This window comes from Aulostomus chinensis, chromosome 3 (assembly GCF_037954235.1).
Source record: "Aulostomus chinensis isolate RoL2024-O1b breed Wild chromosome 3, RoL_Achi_v1.0, whole genome shotgun sequence".
Lineage (NCBI taxonomy): Eukaryota > Metazoa > Chordata > Actinopteri > Syngnathiformes > Aulostomidae > Aulostomus > Aulostomus chinensis.
This window is the reverse complement of record NC_141322.1, coordinates 26,427,989-26,448,098: the sequence shown is the minus strand read 5'-3', so window position 1 is coordinate 26,448,098 and position 20,110 is coordinate 26,427,989. Positions and strand designations below refer to the sequence as shown.

The following is a 20,110-nucleotide window of genomic DNA, read 5'->3' as shown; positions in this document are numbered from 1 at the left end:
CTAGTGATTGACAGGTGAGGTGTCCAGGGTGCACAATGCCTCCGGCCTAATGTCAAGTGAGATTGTTTCCAGCTCCCTCTGACCCTGTACAGGATGGTATAGATTAGATAATAGATGGATTTTATTATCTTTTAAAATGCCTCTGAATGCTTATGCTGGTCTTTTCCTCTATGAGTTATTGATATGGTAATTTAGGTTGCAGTAATTAAATGAATTAGTGGAATTTCATATTGATGGTACAGTTGGGAGACTGATGAGACGGATTTAATGTCTCTGATGCACCCACACACATTTTGCAGTAAACCTGTTCATGTGTTAAATAAGCAGTAGTAACAGGTCTAATATGTGCCCAGGGAAGCCCATTCAAAGACAGAGCTGCGTATGAAAGGAGCATCATTTTAAAAACAAGCTTGACCAAATAAAATCCTATCAGCAGGGTTATGCTGGTCATGTTACAGTGTTACTCTCTCAAAGAGGTAAATTTCCTCAGTGACAGGGTGCCCATAAGAGCACTTAAAGGCTCGAGCACATCACCCCCAACCGTGACATTTGAAGCCAAACCGCATCAAAGCCTGTACAACAACTCAATCAACTGGAGAAAATGAAAAAAGAAAAAAAAGAGGACGATCCAAGCACGATTAAAATTTAACAGAAAAATCTGACAGTTTACTCACAGTATCTGTCTTTAATATGTTTGTACAAACATAATTCCACTCTGCGTCATAAAGTCATTGTAATCCTCCCATGATCAGTAAGTGCTTTGTGACGTGGGCGGCATTGTCACTGAGACAGGGTTGAGGAAAGCTGTAATGCCGTAATCCAGCCAGGCTGACTCATCAAGATGTGGATTAGGGCGCCGAAATCCTCAGCAGAAATCCATCTGCTTCAATTGGCCACATTTATCCTTTTGTCCTTAACCTGGATGCTAATTGTGTTTTGGTAGACTTAAGATTTAATAAAACAAAACACCCATAGCTGCCCCCTCCCCCCCATCTCGAGTTTAGACATTTCTGAAAGTTGATGAGAAGAGCAATTAGATGAGTTTCCTTGTTGTCTCTCTAAAGACAACATTCCAGGATGATTAAATGGCTCGCCGGACCGGTAGTGTGGCTAATCTAGTCTCCACTGGGTACAGATTACAGCGAAATTGTTGGTGTGCTTTCTTTTGTGACACATCAATACGGCACGTCGTCACAAAATGGCACACGAATGGAATACATTGTTGTCACGGTGATGAAGCGGAAGACACCTTGGACAGCACGTGCTGTTGTAAACAGTGAGGTGAAGAAATGGTCAAGGGAACCCCCCCCCCCCCCCAGAGGTGTGGCGCATTGTTGGATTTTCATCATCCAAAGGTCTCTGTGAGGACAGCAGCAACAGTCAGCGACGCTGGCCGTGACGCTGAACAAAAGCGTCTGATACTTCCTATCCAGGCTGCTCTCGTCCACTCCTCCCACCCACTACAGTTCCACCCACAGGCTGGAGCAGCCAGGAGGGACACAAAGGGTCATTGGCAGCCATCAATCGGGTGACAAAACTCTGTGTTTTAAGGAAGACGCTGGGATGTTTGCAGCCATTTTTATTCATTCATTTCTATTTCAACCCAAACCATTGTTTTTTTCTGAACCAATTAGTTTTCGCGTTTCTTCACTTTAACCGCTGCGTCATCACAACTGTCTTAATATATCGTCTTAACGCACTGATGACTCCTGTTGCTGAATATTTGTAAGATTGTGCACAGAAAATGTGCAACACTGTTCATAAGATATCACATGAACGTTTCACTTCACTGTATGATTATTTAAGGTGACAATCAATACACAACAATCCAGGCGAAAAGCAGGAATTTATTCACTGAGTTGTGTGTGTGTGGGGTGGGGGGGGGGGTGGGGGGCCTGAAGTCTATTCCAGCTGACATCGGGCGAGAGGCAGGGTTCATCCTGGATGGGTCGCCAGTCCGTCACACGGCCAGTTAGGGGTTCAGTATCTTGCTCAAGGACACTTGGACCCTTCGGCCTCTCTATGTGTCGTGTCCCATTTTCAAAATTTGCAAACTGACTTGAAGCAACGTAAAAACTGGGCAGTAGCGCATTGCCAGGGGAAGTACGGAGAAATATTGGGTGGATTTCAAAGTGTGTTAAAGTTGCTCATGGAGGCATCAAGGTGAGAATCAGATGAAGTGGATGACACACTTGTTGAAGGCGTGTGTAAGATTTAACCGAATGCTTCTGTTCACTCCATTCAGCACAGGACCGTGTACATTTCAGTCGCTTTCCAATTGGGAGGAGTTGTTTGTGCCCTGAGGAGCAAGATATTTTCGACAAAAAAATAGGCTGATTTTAGGAACACTTTTTTTTCCCCTGTTCTGTCAACTTACAAAACCCTGTATTTCTGCATCATTCTCATTCCATGCTTGTCACCATTTTTTTCTGTCATTTTCTTTCATGGTTGTATGAGCTATGTAGGAAGATAACATCCCCCATTCTTAATCCCCCCTTGCAAGCCTGCAGTGATGGTGGCCAATTGGCCAATAGTTTCTCTAATCGGTGGAAACAGCTGTCAATGCACAAAACACCAGACCTGTGTGAATCCCTAAACTAGGCGGGAATGTGAGGAGTGATTTGACATCTGGAGCCAGACACTGACATCCCCTCTGCCTGGGAACGAGAGCCAGTATATACCTGTATATTTTCATGAGAAAGCATCTCTGCAGCTGCAGTAGATTATGCGCTTCGACATCTTGAGAAACTAAAAAAAAAAAGAAGATTCGGGTTTCTGATGCTTCAGTATAATTACTGTAACCACTGCAGTAACAACAATATCCCGTGTTTACACAGATTTATGCTCACCTCAAAGAAAATAACCTATAAATGTGCGGTAAACGGTGTGATTATTTCCTCATTCAGGCATAGCTGGCAACCCAGTGCTCTTCAACGAAAACGGAGATGCCCCCGGGCGCTACGAGATCTACCAGTACCAGATCAGAAACCGAACGGCCGAGTACAAAATCATCGGCCACTGGACTGATCAACTTCATCTCAACGTGAGCGTTACTCTGACTTTACCAGATCCACACATTTCTACACAAAGTGGCTGAAAGCATTTCACCTGCACTTGCCCATGTTTTCAAAGAAAATCCTCTGAAAAGTTGTTTTCTGGAGTTCCACGGCTGTGTGTTTGCTCACTAACTACACTCCAACCATTTGATGGCACTAAGCGCCATCTTCAAAGGTGTAAATATCCAGAAGGCACTTTAAATGATTAACAGGACAGACTGTGATGAAAAGAAAGCCATAAGAGCTTACGGACAGACACATTTAATAGCATTTCTCTAGACGGCATCGCTGACTTCCAAAAAAACAATACTGTGGGCAGGGGTGTGTGATGAAGTAGCGGTATTACAACAGTAAATTACAAAAGAACCACACAAATTATGTTTTGACAAAACGAAGGAGAGGCCTTGGGCAGGCAAAAGAGATTACAATTGAACACATGAAGCAGCTTGAGAGGAGCTCTGTCTTCCTTTGCCGCTTTCAACAACACGTGGTGGGCACCTACTGAGGAGTGTGCCAGTTCTGACTCTAAAGCCGGCTTTATTTAATTAGTGTGCTTTGTGTCCTTAATTAAATGCACATTAAGAGACACGTTTACCGACTTTGAATGAACAGCTACAATTGAATTAAACTGATAACATTAAAAAAGAAAGTAGTTTGAAATGAAAATGTTAATTCATCTTTACAAGTGTGCTTGTAGGAAAGAGGTAAATCCAAAAAGTGAAAGTACTGGATTTATCTTATGTACCTCTGATCTAAACAGCTAAGCATTGATTTGTAAATACACACAGAAAAAAAGGGATTTACAGCACACACAAAAAGAAGGGAAGAAACACCGGTGTCAGTTCCCTGCCGAGCAAACAATAGATTACCGCGTTCCTCCAGCGCCTTGCCCTTGTGATAATGTGACCTCCCACCGGAAAATTCTGCTGAATCCGACAGGAATGCTTTATTTGACCTCCAGTCGGTACGTTCCTTCCTACTCCCCACACAAATTAATAAATAAAAGTAAGAGAATGAAATCTTGCAGATTGCTACTTCAGTCCCGGTTCAGATACCTCAATGACAAATAATTACCCTTTAAATTGTTCTTGAGCTCCGGGGGTCAAAGGTGTGTTTTTGGATCAATGGAGTATCATTACTACAACAAGCCACCATGTTAAAGATATGGACAGATTCGAACAATACAAACCTGTCCTCATCTTACTCTCTATCTGTGTTTGACTGCCTCCACCCCCACAGATCCGTTCCATGCAGTGGCCCGGCGCGGTCCGTCAGATCCCGTCCTCGATCTGCAGCCATCCCTGTCAGCCTGGGGAGCGAAAGAAGATCGTCAAGGGTATTCCGTGTTGCTGGCACTGTGAGAGATGTGATAACTATCAGTACCAAGCAGACACCTACACATGTAAGATGTGTCGATTTGATTTGCGGCCCAATGAGAATCATACAGGCTGCGTTCCAATCCCCATTGTTAAGCTGGAGTGGAGTTCTCCGTGGGCAGTAATCCCTGTGCTTATTGCAGTCGCTGGCATCATGGCCACTCTGTTTGTGATGGTCACCTTCATCCGCTACAACGACACACCCATTGTGAAAGCATCAGGGCGTGAGCTGAGCTATGTGCTGTTAACTGGCATCTTCCTCTGTTACGCCACAACTTTCCTGATGATTTCCACCCCTGATGTAGGAATCTGTTCCCTCCGGAGGATCTTCTTGGGTCTGGGTATGAGCATCAGTTACGCTGCCCTGCTCACCAAAACCAATCGTATTTACCGCATCTTTGAGCAGGGCACGATGAGCGTGAGTGCACCCAAGTTCATCTCTCCTGCCTCCCAGCTGGTCATCACGTTCACCCTGGCTTCAGTGCAGCTGCTCGGAGTGTGCATCTGGTTTGGCGTGGATCCCTCCAAGGCCATCATTGACTATGAGGACCAGAGGACATCCAACCCAGTGCTGGCTCGTGGTGTGCTCAAGTGTGACATCTCTGATCTGTCTCTGATCTGCCTGCTGGGCTACAGCATGCTGCTCATGGTCACCTGTACAGTCTACGCCATTAAAACCAGAGGGGTGCCGGAGACCTTCAATGAGGCCAAACCCATTGGTTTTACAATGTATACCACCTGCATCATTTGGCTTGCATTCATCCCAATCTTCTTTGGTACCTCACAGTCCACAGAAAAGGTAGGATCTCCTCTATTGCGGCGCTGTGATTGATTTTCCTCACTTTCTTTCTCATTCATGGTGAAACGTTGACTGTTGCAGACATCCCTGCAGTAATGCTGCAGTTTCTCAAAATTCCCATCTTTTTGTTTGCCTCTCTAATGCCTAGTTTCATCTCAATCTTTGCTCATTTCATCTCGGTTTGTTAAAAAGGATGTTTTCAACAATCTGTACCGGGGAACATAAGCAGTGACAAAAAAAGAAAAAAAAACACTTAAGTACAATTTACGTGAATTTAAAATAGTTTATGCAACTTTATACCACTCCACTACATTTCAGTTCATCCTCTGACAACTCAGGTTGCACACAAGCTTTGAAACAACATACATGAAGCAGCTGTAAGCTATCGTGAATTAGAGAGAGATGAGCTGTTTACACAAACACAAGCCCACACTTGTATCCCCATGTCAAATCAATGTGCCTGACCTCATGAACCGTGGACATGGATCACATCCAGAGCTCTCACTGGATGTGGTCCAGGTCAAGAGGGATCCAAAGGGGACATGGAAAGGGAGGCTGGACTTGGAAATCTCATTCAGCGGAGAGTGTCTGGGTACAAAGCCAAAGGGGTACAACAATGACACAGTAGAAATGTGTATATCCATTTGAAAGGGGTCTTCTGGCCGTGTAACAAAAGGGGCTCAGTGGCTTCACGAGAGGACAGTTGTGAGGGAAAAGTCTCATACTGGCATGGACACTATCAGCGGCGCCAGCATGGGTCTGACAGATGCAACAAATTAATCCTTACCTCCTCCCCTCTGGGATTAAACAAAAGAGCGCATCAAAATGCTGGCCTGCAAAGCTGTCCGTGATAGTTAGCTTTGTGGGGAAAAAAAAATCTTGAGAGACTTAGAGGGTGCAATACGCTACGTTCAGCATCCCAAAATAATTCTGATAGTCAACGGCATTGCAGAAAATCTGCATACGACTGCAGCCAATTGAATTAAATAGATAAAGCAGTATGTGACCAGCACTACAATGACTTCTTTTCATATGCTGCATGTTGTGTTAATACCACATTAGTCCATCCTGCTGTTAATCTGCATATTAGCTTTCTCATACTGCTATTTAATGTGTTAATGCTACATCCTCTTCATGTTAAGACCTGCTGAGCTCAATACAGCTTTTGCTTTTTTGTGTATTATTATATTTACTGGAATGCAGGAAAACGTTCTGAAATATCAGCCTCACACTCTTGATGAGGGCAGAAATAGCAGTCCAAATGTAAAGTCCACATGCTTTATTAATGTGACTATTGCACATCTTGGGTCACATGTCAACAGCAGCCATGCGTATTAGTGAGTCCTTGTTTAATCATTCCATCTCTTCTGCTCTGAAGATGAAAGAGAATTAAACAAACGCACAGAGGTTTAGAGTCGTTTTTAAAGGATGAGGTAATCCATTATGGCTTTGGGAAGTAAAACACTGGAGAGGAGAAAAGCATATTTAAAGGATCTCCCCTTTTGTTAATCTTTAATTCACAAGACCTGAAAAATTCAGTAATTTTAGGTCACAAATTCAGTTTTCCTACGGTATATTTTTGAAAACAGAGCGTCACTCGTATTGGTCACCTTGTGTTTGTGTGTCTTCGTGGCAAAATGTGATACAGAGACAGCAAGAAGGACCACGCGGGTGGTTTTAGCTCTGCCACAGCATCACAACCGTGCAACATTAAGCCACAAAAGTCTCCTAATCAACCTGATCCGATAGAAACATGTGAAATGATCAAGAAAATGACTGCAACCCCCCAACAAAGCATGCAAGCAGTTTGTGCGCCGATGGCAAGAAAAGGATCCTAACTGATTGGCGTGGTTTCGAGGAAGGTTTCCATGGCGCCGCATGGTGAAGTGGTGGTCGTTTCTTATACGTTCTGTGAGATTGCTTTCTTGCCAGTGCGTGTTTGAGAGTTTGGGCGTTGGAAGGTCATGTTGACTGACGTCGCCGCTGATGTGATCCCATCACAAGATTTATTAATTATTTAACCTTGCAGACACTGCCTGGTTTTATCATTTCGAAAACTTCTGCCGCTGCCCTGAGCTATAAGGTATGACATGAAATGGAGGGAAAGAAATGTCCGTTTTCCTGTGGCAAATATCTTACGTTGGTTCTCCTTCCTCATTTAAGAGAGAATAATTGACGTTAATATCATCGCCTCATTAAAATAATCGCCCAACTCATTTTTCAAGTTTTACAGAAAACACAAAAAAACTGGAGACAAAACATCATAAGGAGTTGATTTTTGGTAAAAAAAAAAAATATATATATATATATATATATAAATAAATAAAATTGTCAAAAAATGATATAGACAGTTATTTTAAGTAGGTGACGATATGTGAGCGAATGTGTATCTAAGGGTTGCGTCAGAAGTATCTGGTGTGTTTTGGTCCGCTCACACCATGCAGTGCTAACTTGCTCTGAAGACTCCTCGTGCAGGTTTCCAGTCGGTAACCAGTTTGCTTATCTGAGAAAGACCTGGAACTTCTTCAGCGAGCTGTTACATAAACAATGTTCTTATTTAAGAACGAGCAAACGCACCTTGTAATCATCATACTGTATAGAACAGGCCCTGCAAAGGCTCACAGCCCACGTTGACATGTCTTTTAGAACAATTAAATGCTCCACTTCCTCCGAGCCTTGATTTACCTTATCTGTCTTCCTATGTGCACATCACCAGTTTTACAACAGAACTCTGCCTCAGTATTACAACCGCCGTCATTTATTTGTCATCTGGTGCCAGATGACAAATGCACGCAGGGCTATCTATGGCAGGCTTCCTCTATCTATGGAACGGGGACATCTGGTCTATGTAGGGAGCGTGATCACCGTGCATTATACTAGCTTCAGGAATAGATGTGACACCTGCTTACCTGGAGAAATGGTCTAAATTAGCAGCTGTCTCAAAGACACAGGGAGGAGGAGGGCTGTCGGACAATGGCTTGCATGGGAATGAGACTTCATCACAATGGGCTGAGTTCAAATTCAATCAGCCCACACAACGAGGTCCTGCCATCACAGCACCTGAATGGACTGATGAATTGAGTGGTGCTGTGTATGTCTTTAGGAATTCTCCATCTCGCTATTGGCACTGTCAAAGCTGCAACAAAAAACAGCTGTTAGTGCACTTGTCAGACTAAGGAGGGAGTCACAGAGAGTTCAGCGAGTCCAGGAGGCCAGGTGAATATAACGCTGAGTCAATGCATCACAAAACAGCCCACAAACGTCCATACGCATTTTCGACATCTCTTTTCTAAATCTCAGCGTGTACGCACATGCACAATCCTGATTTCCATTCCCATCTGTAGCCTTATTGACAGTCCTTTTAGATTATCATTTGTATATAAAAGCACTGTTTTCACCACAATTTATTGACCATAGAAATTAAAATAACATCAAAAAGACGCACAATATTATACAGACTCTAAATTGACCGTAGGTGTGGCTGTGAATGGTTGTCTGTCTCTATGTGTTGGCCCTGCGATGGACTGGCGACCGGGTGAACCCCGCCTCTCGCCTGAAGGCTGCTGGGATAGGCTCCAGCCCCCCCCCCCCCCCCCCCCCCAATCGCGGCTTTAAACTTTGTAACTTCAGCCCATGCAATCCCAAAGCAGCGCATGAGAAACGCCTCTAAATACGTGTTATTGTTGCTGTAGAGCAGCCGGCCATGCATGACCGTTTTTATTGCAGTCGTAATTAAAAACAAATAAATAAAACTAATAAAATTTACAACAAACAGGATTACTCACAGTACAGTTTGTCAATGGTAAATTGGACATAAATATAGTTACATGAGCACAAACAGAAAAAATATGTAATGATGATAGGAAATGCAGACTCTGTGAAATTGGCTGTTTTGTTCGATGTGAAATTCTGTCTCGCCTTATTTTTCATATCCACTTGTGTTGTTTGATTTACTCCAAAAAAAAAAAAAAAATGTATCTACAAATGAAATTCCTTTTTCTTTAGAAATACCAGTTTGTGTGAGAAGGACAAGTTGGTTTTAAAAGGAGTGTGTGCATCTGTGCTCCCTGTTTTCACCTCCCGGTTCTTCACATTTCTCGCTTAATTTCTTTTAGGTGCAAAGTTAAAGAGCATTATTCACAGTAATGTGCCACAGGCTTAATAATGCGTGATGGAGACTGATGCCACAGAGCAACATCTTGGACTTCAGAGATCAGTTGTTTCACTCATTAGACCCACAGCACGCTGAGCCCGCTGGGTCTTGGTCACTGACCTCTGGGTGCTACAATAAAAGCTGAATAGGCGGCTAAACTAATCGAAGCCAAACGAGTGTGATCTTTATATCGGCCATTATTCCATGAAGCTGTATTGTTGTGTCCCCTTCGGCTTCTATTTGTTTATTAGCTTAATTAGAGCGCATTTATGGTGTATTTTCATGCGGCAATCCCCTTTCCTCGACGTTTCCATAGCATGCTGTGAAGGAACACATTAGCTGAATGTAGAATAGTAGAATGATCTAGGTTCAATCATTTGATAGTTTGCATCCAGGAGCAGGGTCTCTCCAGAGTCCCTGATTGAAAATAGAATCTGTTTACATTTATTAACTCTCAAATCACAGGATTCTCAGTCTGTTGTGCTGCTCTCTCTGAAGGCGGTAATTAGGGAGGACAAAAAGCCGATACACCGATCGATCCCTACTGTTTTCCTCACACTGAATTCAGTTATCGATAACCATGTACAGTACGTGCTGCGTCCTCCATGTTGTTTTGCTCCGAGCGAGATCTGCTGATGGCGCCATGATGATCGGTGTGAAAGATTTGCAGCAACTTGCTGTTATGAGCTCCAGTCAGTGCATGCTCAGGTGCGCTGCAATCAGGTAGCAACAAATCATTCAAGTGAACGCTGTAGTCTGTTCACTTGTAAGCAAACAGCTCTGTGAAGCATCCATCCATCCATCCATTGTCTTCCACTTATTCCTACATTAAGGGTCGCGGGGGGGCTGGAGCCTATCCCAGCTTCAACGGGCTCCAGGCAGGGTTCACCCTGGACAGGTCTGTGAAGCATTATGAAGGTTTTTTTGTAAATCCGATGCCACCCTGATGCTATCTGAAGAATTACGAGAGAGACTGGTCTCAAATGAAGGCTGGGAAATAATTCAGAAGTATTATAGGACTATATTGACTTTTGGTGGAATGATACTGTGACTGTAAGTGCTGAGAGGAGAGGGTAGTCATCAGGGATGTCAACAACACAGGCTTTTGCTCGTCGATACGTGAGAGAGAATTCACAGACGACTTAAAAAACATGAGTAGTAAACGTTAATTAATCCATTAATCAAAACATGAAAATCAGCAAGGCTGGAGCTTATCCATCCAGGCGGGTCCTATAATGCGTATAATGTGAGTAATGAAAGACTGAGGGGGGAGACCAGGGTATTCCATAGTCATGGGAAGTTGTGTGCTATTACTGTGGTTAAAAACAGGAGAGAGGTGAGTAAGTGGTGGAAGGTGGCTCGAAGCCCTAGCCATTTTCTGAAGTTACTGTGCGATTAAACAGCAACTTTCAGCATCGTTCAAGCTGAGAAAAACAAAATCAGCCTCTGGTTTTGCTTTCATGGTGCTGCCCCTCAACCTGCCCTGCACCCTGGACCTGTGGGTCCTCTGCCGGGCAGGGGGAGAGCTTCGCCTCGCTGCAGCTGCACTTCACTTAGCACTGATTCATTTTGAAATATAGCATCGAATAGCAAAGTCCAGCACTCAGCCTCTGAGTTGTCTCCAGTGCTGGCCACCGGGATCAAGAATTCAAGTTAAACGTGCCAAAGAGGCCTCAGATCCTTTTGACTGATTGGTTTAATTTCCTCTAACTGCAATTTTTCCAATCAGCAGCACTCAGGGAATTCCAATTAAAAATGATTTTCTGTTATTTTTCTTTTTCAAAAAAGAAATGCCACCCCAATATTCTTTAAATATTCCCAAGATTTCACACACCAGCGGCCACGACGTTGTGTTGGAAGGTATAGCTATTCACGGGGTGGAAAGCAGAAGGATTTTTTTTTCCTATTCATCTGAGTAACAGCTTGGGTTCAACAGTCGGTCCCTGAGGGAGCAGTGAACCAAGCCCAAAGCAGTTCACTAGCTAACACTTCCTACAGCTGGGAGGGGAGCGCTGCAGCTGTTTCTCCATCACATCCTCCATCCTTCAATCCGTCTCTCCAGCCAGCACTCTCACATGGTTCCGAGGCTGGCTGAGATGAGATGCAGCCACTCTGGAGGCAAAGCACCACAGAGAGTCAAAAAAAAAACAACCTCATAATAATATTAGAAAAAAAAAAAGAAAAAGAAGAAGATATTCAAGCAGAGGTCACATCTGGGGAGCTAAATGTTACCCTGCTTTGATGAAAAACCAGCAGCTCGGAAGATGAAAACTCACCCCGTGAAAAGAAAAAGCTTCCACTTTAAAGACAAAATCCTATAAATTATTTATTGTTTATGGACTTAAGACGATGTTTGACTGTATTTATGTTTTTAGTCTAATGAAAAGGCAATGGGAAATTATTGGTTTCTGTTTTTCTTGAACATGTATGTGAACAGTGGTTTTAATACAGTTCTTGAGTTTGATTTTTGTTGATGGTTCCTGCCCTCTCACTCAGATTTGGAACAGTTTTGCGTGCAAAGTTTTGTGTGCAGTTGCCAAACTGCATTTCCCTGCAGATTAAATATGGCAAAAGTAGCCTTTGATTCACCATTCTTTTATGTTATTTTAAGCACATATCATCTCTAGTTGCTCTACTGTTTAAACCGCCCGTAAGGAGCGGCTCCTGATGGAAAAAACACAACAAAAAACCCAGGTAAATTCACACACAAAGAAAACCTACTGTAATCATAAATATTCTGATTTCTGCTTCTTTTAAAAGGGAGAGAACAAACCGCTCCTGCATGAAGTCGTGCCAACTTTCATGTAAATGTCCTGAAGTGATAGTTTAGGTTGTCGCCTATAGCAACAGAAACAGACCAGATGCTGGAACACCTGGCTTCAGAGCAGGAGTTTGTTACTCTCTGATCTAATTTGGGTTTGGAATGGCAATTCTGTTCAGGGCTTTTAAGATAAAAGGGAGTCGCTAAGCAGGAGAGACAAACTAAACAGAAACTATAATAGTTTCCTTATTTGGATAAATAAGGCATGACTCACTGAAAGACTGCGCATTCAATTTTATGAAAGAGCATCTCATATTTCCACGGATGAAGTTTCTTGCTGCCAGGAGGATTCTGACAGCAAACACTTGCATGCAAGCCCACATTTGATGGGGTATATTGTCAGTATATAATCATGAACTCACTGTGCATGTGTGAGTCACGACGAGGTGTGAAGAAACCGTGAGAGGGAGCATTATTTCCAAGTTTAGTAAAAGACATCTGGACTTTTACTGTCATTGTCAGAAACAATAAAAAGCAGTTTAGCCTCGAAGGCCACATGTGCAACGCCGAGCAGGTAAATGGAAACGTGCATCTTTAATGTGTGACTTACCAAGCCGCCGCTACGCGTGGCTCTTCTTTTATAAAGCTCAGTAATTGTGGAGGTGGCTGCATGTGCACGAGTCTCATTTACCATCCCAGAGTTGCCCGTCAACAGACATTGTCATATTTTTAATCATCTTCTGGCACATCAATCTGTCCTGCCTCCTCCACCACTTGTTAGGCTTTTCATTGAAATGACCAGCAGCATTTGAATGAGCCGATTCCACAGCCCTCACATGATTAGTTCATCACACCTGAAACCAACCGCTGACAGACACATCTCAAGCGTCATGAAACCACAGAAACATGATCAGCGATGTTTTGTTTTGTTTTTATTCTGAAACGAACAAAGAGCTTCACTGGGAACCATGAAATGATTAAAAGGGAATAAAATGATGTCTGGAAGGTAAGGGCGGTGAAATCGATCGCATCGTAACAACTTGAAGAACATAAATGAGCATTTTATTTAAGTGGAAGCATCGCTGTGTTGACTACAGAGAGGAAAAAACTACAATCTAAAAAAAAGATTACTTTATTTTTTTTTTAGATGGCGTCGCTAATACTAATCTGTCTCCAACACCCTAATGGATCTACAACAATTACTGTAGGTACAATTACTGTAAGATTTTGCTCTACTAACAGTTTTTCTGCAAAAAAAAACCCAAAACGCTTTCATCTTCCTAAATAAGCATATTTCATAGTCTTGTATGAAAATAAACGTATTTCTATTCTTGTTTTACAGAACACGCACACGTTTGAGAACCCGATCAAACAGATTAATTGGTAGATTAATCAATAGCAGCTCGTTCTGTACGTATCCCTGTCAGTTGAGGTGAGGCGACGTCTTCACGGAGTGTCCATCTTCTACTGCTACCACAAACAGGAGTCTGTTGTGTCTTTACGATGTACTTTCTCCAACAAAATCCAGCAATCAAGCTGTCACAATATATTGAAATACAAAAAGCTTTCCTTTAACTTTAAAGCTTCCTGTGGATGACACGACAACTGCCCCCCCCCCCCCCCGCCTTGATTCAGAAGATTTGTGTACAATTTTCATGAGCTTGTTACTTTTTTATGAGCCTGCTTGTTAGGAGTCAAAATAGGACCATGTTGTCACATCTGTGTTTGAGTTGACGTGATGGCTGTATTAAAACTAGTATGGCAGAAAATTAAACAAACAAGAGAGCCTTGGCTGGGTCCACACATGTGCTGTAAAAGAAGATGAGAAGTTTTATCACTTGCATTAAATTGTTTTGAAGAGTCTGTTGGACACAGAAGAAGCTACTTAATCAACAGCTTGGCCAACGAACGGGTCATTGGATGCACTAATTAGAATGATACACAGCAGATGTCCTACTGTACAGGCCACTACCCGTATAGAAAAGCAGCCAGTGCCAAAAGAAGCTAAACTGTTTGTTTTATGCATGTTTGATTTTTTTCTTCTTCTTCTTTTTTTTGCAGCTGTACATCCAAACAACCACGCTGACCATCTCTGTAAGCCTGAGTGCCTCGGTGTCCCTAGGGTTACTCTACATGCCCAAGGTCTATGTGGTCCTCTTTCACCCGGAGCAGAATGTGCCCAAGCGCACACGCAGCCTCAAGGCCGTGGTTACCGCTGCAACCATGTCCAACAAGTTCAACCCCAAGGCTGGACTCAGACCCAACGGAGAGGCCAAGACCGAGCTGTGCGAAAGCCTGGAAACACAAAGTAAGAACATGAATGCTAATGAGGAGGCCTCCAACCTGCTGCAGCTGATTTCCCCCCTCTGGCGTGTTTTGTCCTTCAGTCTATAAATCAAACAAATTGATGCAGATATAAGAAGCAGCATTCAAAAGCAAACAAACAATTACTTATTAGCAGATACGGTGTATGTTATTTAACACCTCACTGAATCCAGTGAACTTGCCACCGCTGTTCCTTTTAGTAAGCAGATATCGATGGCGAGTCAGGAGGGGACGCATTATAGGATTCTCAATTATGTGTGTGAGGGAGAGATGAAATGGATTACAGCAGCCACATTGTGTATTCTACAACAAATTTACTTCAGAAATACTTCTAAATATGGGAGACATTGATTTTTGTTTGCCTTTTGTTTGTCTTTTCATGCTCACAAACCTGATTTTTCATCATTATTCTGTTGAAGTTGTTTGACTACACAAGAAACTTGACGTCTTGACAGCGTGCATTTTCTATCTGACTGCCTTCTCTATTCACACTTCAGCAGACTTTCAGCTGAGACAACGTGGGTTAATTGATCAGTAAACTGACACATAATTAGCAATATTCCTCCGTGATCACAATTCAGAGGACTTCAAACCCCCGGCCAGGTAGTTCTTTCTACCCCTTTTGACAAGAACTATCATCGACTGTACCTAAACTGAAAAAACTCCTGTCTTCCTATCCAAAGAGAGTCATGTTGCCTTAGTTTCTGGAGAAATGTAAGTTGTTTATGGACGTTTTCCTTTTGCTGATTCCGGCTCGTCAAGTCAAGCATTTTGTTGCTTTGGGCTGTTTTATATGGAGAATAAGTGCCACTCCATTTTGGATGGAACAGTGAATTTGAAGACTTCACCTTGGGCTCTGGGAAAATGTAATAGACATTATTTATTGACACGCTATTGATGAGTGCAGTAACAAAATCGTTAGTTGCAGTCATAATTTAAACACATTGTAAATAACCAAAGAGGCGTGCCTCCCACTAATCTCAATAGCTATAAAAGTGCTTGGCGCCACTCTATCAGTGACAGGATTTATACAAGTGAAGTACGTAATTAGAGCCACAATTGAGTCAGCAGAAATGACTCATGTTATGTCTAAAACGCTCTTCCTCTGCCTGCCTCGGGGAGGGAAAGGTTTCCCATCTGTTAACATCCCTTCCCATCCCGTCCTGAACTCATCAGGAACCAAGATTATCGTCACCCATTTTAAAGCTGTGTTAACTTCTTAACTTTAAAGATGAAAAAACCTTTCCCTCCACTGAAGAATAAAAAGCCCTGGCACTATTTACTATTAACACAAAAAGCCGCAATCAATATGTATGACAGTGCAGTGTGGTAACAATAGCTTCACGTCAACACAAACCGCTGCATTAATTCCTTTCTTGCTCCAAGTTTCTGTTGAGGGTTAATGGGGCCTTTTGTTACAATAAGTGGTGAGAAAGCAAAGACGCAGAATTGATAGCCAGTGGCAATTTATCCTGATGGGATTTTTGTTACAGGGTCTGTACAGTGCATGGCTATTTGAATAAGCACCATTTGTCATTGTCATCGCCAGTGTGGATATATGGCTTGATGAAATTGAAAAATTCTTGTCTGGGCCAGCGCAACCAACTGCCTAGATCTGGTGGCGATATGTCAGGAATTATCTGCTCCACCTCAGCGAATCAGCTAACACAGTGTGGGGAGACAACTGGAACGTTGGAGCGTGATGTCTGGAGGAAAATGAGGTGGCAGGGGGTTGTGGGCTTTACTGAAGCCCCCATCGGGGGTAGAGAATATGGCTGGTGTATGTCATGCTGGAGGAGGAAAATATCTCTTTTGAATTATTTCAATTTGTAACAACAGGAAATGGGATTCTAAAAACTTCCATGTGATAATATTACTTACGTTCTACTTTACAGTCATGATTCTCTACCTCTGCTTCTTCTCTTTCAGGCTTCTCAACAAAACAAACATACATCAGCTACAGCAACCATGCAATCTAAAAGGACACAGGTTCTTATCTTAATTCAGGATTTCCACCCGACGGAGAAAAAATAAACGCGGTGGAATATCACGGCCGGCAAAAGAAAAAAAAAGAAAAAAGAGAGAGAGCGAGAGAGAGCGAGAGAGGTGTCAACGTATGGCTGGAGATCAGAGAGGCATTTCCCAAAGACATGACATGGTGAGGAGAGACCGAAAAAGAGGTGCAGGGATGGACAAGCAGAACAGATAACATCAGCGTATTAAAGTACCATCTTCTGTCAGCCTCACAAGAATTCAAAAAAAATCAGAAAAAATACTTGCATGGCAGAGGCCCGGAGACTGAAGGACGGAGCTTTCCTTTTTGAGTGTTTACATTTCAGCTATGCCCTCTTTCAAAGACTTCTCTGTCATCACTCGCAGCACGAAACTGAAACGGAACTAAAATCCAGAATATGTTCAGGTGTTCTTCATGTTGTCTGCCAGTTTTGCGAACTATAATTAATCTTACAATCCTCAAGCCATCACGAGGGATTAATCAACACCAAAAAGGCATGAAAACATGGTCCATGGATTTCTAAGAGGGGTTTTTGTGTTTGTTTTTATTCCTCAATGTATTCCAGTCTCATGAGTCAAATGACTGGAAAACATCAAGCAACAAATCTGTATCAGACTACATCCCCCCACCCCCCCCCCCCCCTCCAGGTTTCCACTGAGTTACAAAGAATGACAATACATATAAAGACGGTCTCTGCCAATTTCGAGCATGCCAGTTTCAACATCATGTGTTGTGTTGTTAAAAAAAATTATATGAAAAAAAAATATTTGGAATGCGTTTTTAACTCTGTTGCAGCGTCGTTAACAATTGTTTGGGCCAGAGCCTATTGTACGTTAAAAACTGTTCTCGAAATGGTGAAGGTCTAGTGAGTGACTGTTTATCTGTGCTTAAGTGAGGCCATGATTTGTATTACCAGCTAACCCCGAGGTTGCCACTGCCATCTGCATACCTATATGTGCTTTGAAACGATGCCTGGTGGTTAAAATAAACGGTATTTTAGCCACGAGATCCCAGTTTAAGCTGTCGTCCGGGATGACCCTCCCATCACTGCCACCAGCTATTCTCCTGGTCACGAGAAGTGTAAGCCTAGCTGTAAAGATCCATTAAGAAGGGAATTAAGATGAAGTATGCCCTTGAGAGGACTGTGCAAAACGCCCTGAAGGTGATATCCATAATGGACAAGATACTGAGAAAACTCATTACCATACATGTCCTCCGCAGGCACTCATGATAAGGGGGAGGTGTCAGGAAGTTGTAAGGCTTTTCAACAGATGAAAATCTCAACGCAAAAGCATAAAATATCTCTATCAATCACCCTCCACTCGCTGAGCAGATTAATAGATGGTGGCTTCTCGCAGTATAAAAGTCCTCTAATTTCTTGCGGGAAAACACCGTGGGGTCATTTGTGTTGTGAATTAAATGCTGCTTTTCATGCCTCCCTCTGTATTATTTCAACACCATTTGTGTTGCAGAATAAAATGTGAGTGCTAACCAAAATAAATGGCAAGTTAATGTTTGTTAATAAATAGATCGATGATGTCTGCTTTATGTCCTGACATATCCTAAAATTGGGGAAAATGTACAAAAAGATACAGTGCCTGGCTATGTATTTGTAAAACCTCATGAAAACTAACTGAAGTGTGTGACGCATGTTTAGTTTTTTTTTTTTTTTTGGTTTTTTTTTTTATACAAAATTTTATTTCTATTAAAAATGTTTTTAAACTTCAACACCTTTTTTTCAGGTTTGTGTGACTTTGGGAAATCTACCAGTTTCTTTGAGTTTTTGGTTTTTTTTTTGGGCCATAAATATGATCCCTTTGCTGATGAAGAGGGAGGTGAAAATGTGAATATAAATACGTGCAGTGTTGTAGGAGTTGAAGCTGAAGCCGAACACCCCAGTTGGCAAAGCAGAGTGGGTTTATATGACGAGTCACTATGATTTGTGTTGGGTTAAAAAAAAGAAATACTGGATCGTGATTGTGTGCCTCCAGGATGTGTGCCTTACTGTAATCAAAATGTGCTAAAACAGGTTTTTAGTTTGAGTTAATAGGCTTTTTAAAGTCCAGCGTCTTTAAGCAGTATCTTACAATACAATCTACAGCTGCCATAGCAACGAATAATCATGTCTAGTGGATGTTTGTGCGACATATCATGCAATTTCTTCCAGGCATTCCTGAGATACGAACATACGCGAGAATGGGATGGAAGTGATGTCACAATGACATTTCCCACCAAAACGGTTTCAGGTCATCCTAGTGGAAATTGGAGAAATTCCCCGAGGGAGTTCCAGAGTCACCGCGTTAACCAGAGTGGGACGGACGGACAAACCCAGGTGGTCCTCGGCTGCATGTTTGCCCCCGAAGGAGTTCATGTTAGCATTAGCGTTTTAGCCTTAAAACTTATCCTACACTGTTGGTATTTTAAACTAACTTCTGTCAAGGCAAAGATGTTCAACATCTGTCAACGTTTGCGGTGTGCACTCGTCCCCGGTATCATCAACTCAGCTGTCCCTGACATTGGTTGGATTGGGAACTCAGTGTTTTCAGAAGAACTTTTCTTTTCAAACATTTTAAAGGTTATCAATGTTTCTTTCAAACCAGAAACCGTCACTACATTAGTTCATGGTCATCCAGCAAAAATAAAAATGTTATACCTTTTCCAAATTTATTCAAATATGAATTAGTTTGCAGCCCCGATAGACACTTAAATAAACACTGGGCGCTCTGAACTACTCCTGTATGTTGTCTTTGTAAAGTGATAACACTGCAGAAATACATCATCACCACTTACATGCTTGTTTGTGAGTGTTTTGTCCCCCTGTAAATAACACAGATTAAAGCAATGCTGCCTACACTGAAGGGAAAAGACAAGGGCTGTTTTCCTCTTAATAATACGTTGCCACAGTTGCTCAGATAATCGCACCGGAAGGACAGAGAATAAGAGTTGAGAGAAACATTATTCAGAATGAACGGTTAGTCAGCTCTTGAATCCCAGACCTTACGGTAAGGATCAGTACCTGCCATCTACTCCACGCCTCCCCAAAGCTGTACAAAACGAAACGAGTACTGCAAAGGGAGTGTGTTCAATGCATGCTCAAGTACTACTGAAATATTCAGAGAGCAGCGTATCTGCCCACAGTTGAGACTATTTCAATTAATCAGTCAATGGTGTAGATTAAATAAATTGGTCCCAAAAAAAAAAAAAAAAAAAAAAGACAAGTCAACACAACCAGCAAATATCTTCAGATGAAGTCCACAAATGTAATTACTCTTAAGAAAGTTTCAACCTTTTCATCATCCTCACACTCATCAAAAGCTTTGGGTACAGAGTGGTGTAAGAACGAGTCCTGAAGCCTTCACATAACTTAGCATGGTTAAACGTCTGTTTGTCTGGCCTCAAAGTCAGTGGGTTTTTGGATTGGCTTTCAATTAAATGACTGAAAAAAAGATCTGTGGCTCACACCAGTTTGAGATATTCGAACATTTTGCTCCACGGCATAAAATAGGTCAGTAACAGCAGCGTATAATTGTGAAATTCCCAGCGTTAAGACTTGTTAAAACTGGTGGTCGCTGACAAGTGACAAGATAGTCAAGGTGACATTAAGTTCATGCGTGCTGAGTGTAGCT

General features: G+C 42.4%; 1 protein-coding gene and 1 long non-coding RNA gene across 3 annotated transcripts in view; one reads left to right on the top strand and one right to left on the bottom strand.

Moving 5' to 3' along the window:
• The window catches only part of grm4 (glutamate receptor, metabotropic 4), a 174,639-nt gene extending 155,283 nt beyond the window's left edge, over positions 1-19,356 (top strand). Inside the window, exons 8-11 of the mRNA XM_086199992.1 lie at positions 2,907-3,043; positions 4,296-5,231; positions 14,207-14,453; positions 16,400-19,356. Coding sequence (XP_086056118.1) covers positions 2,907-3,043; positions 4,296-5,231; positions 14,207-14,453; positions 16,400-16,449 — 1,370 coding nt within the window. The 3' untranslated portion in view covers positions 16,450-19,356. The remainder of the gene's footprint in view (positions 1-2,906; positions 3,044-4,295; positions 5,232-14,206; positions 14,454-16,399) is intronic.
• LOC147268429 (uncharacterized) overlaps positions 1-20,110 on the bottom strand; it is a 172,319-nt gene that overhangs the window by 42,822 nt on the left and 109,387 nt on the right. The window contains exons 4-5 of one of the 2 annotated variants that reach the window (XR_015112146.1): positions 8,141-8,367; positions 4,261-4,365 (exon numbers count right to left, since the gene is read on the bottom strand). This is a non-coding gene — a long non-coding RNA (uncharacterized LOC147268429). Of the gene's footprint in view, positions 1-3,335; positions 4,366-8,140; positions 8,368-20,110 lie in introns of those variants that run through there. The other variant, XR_015112145.1, reaches the window with a different exon arrangement.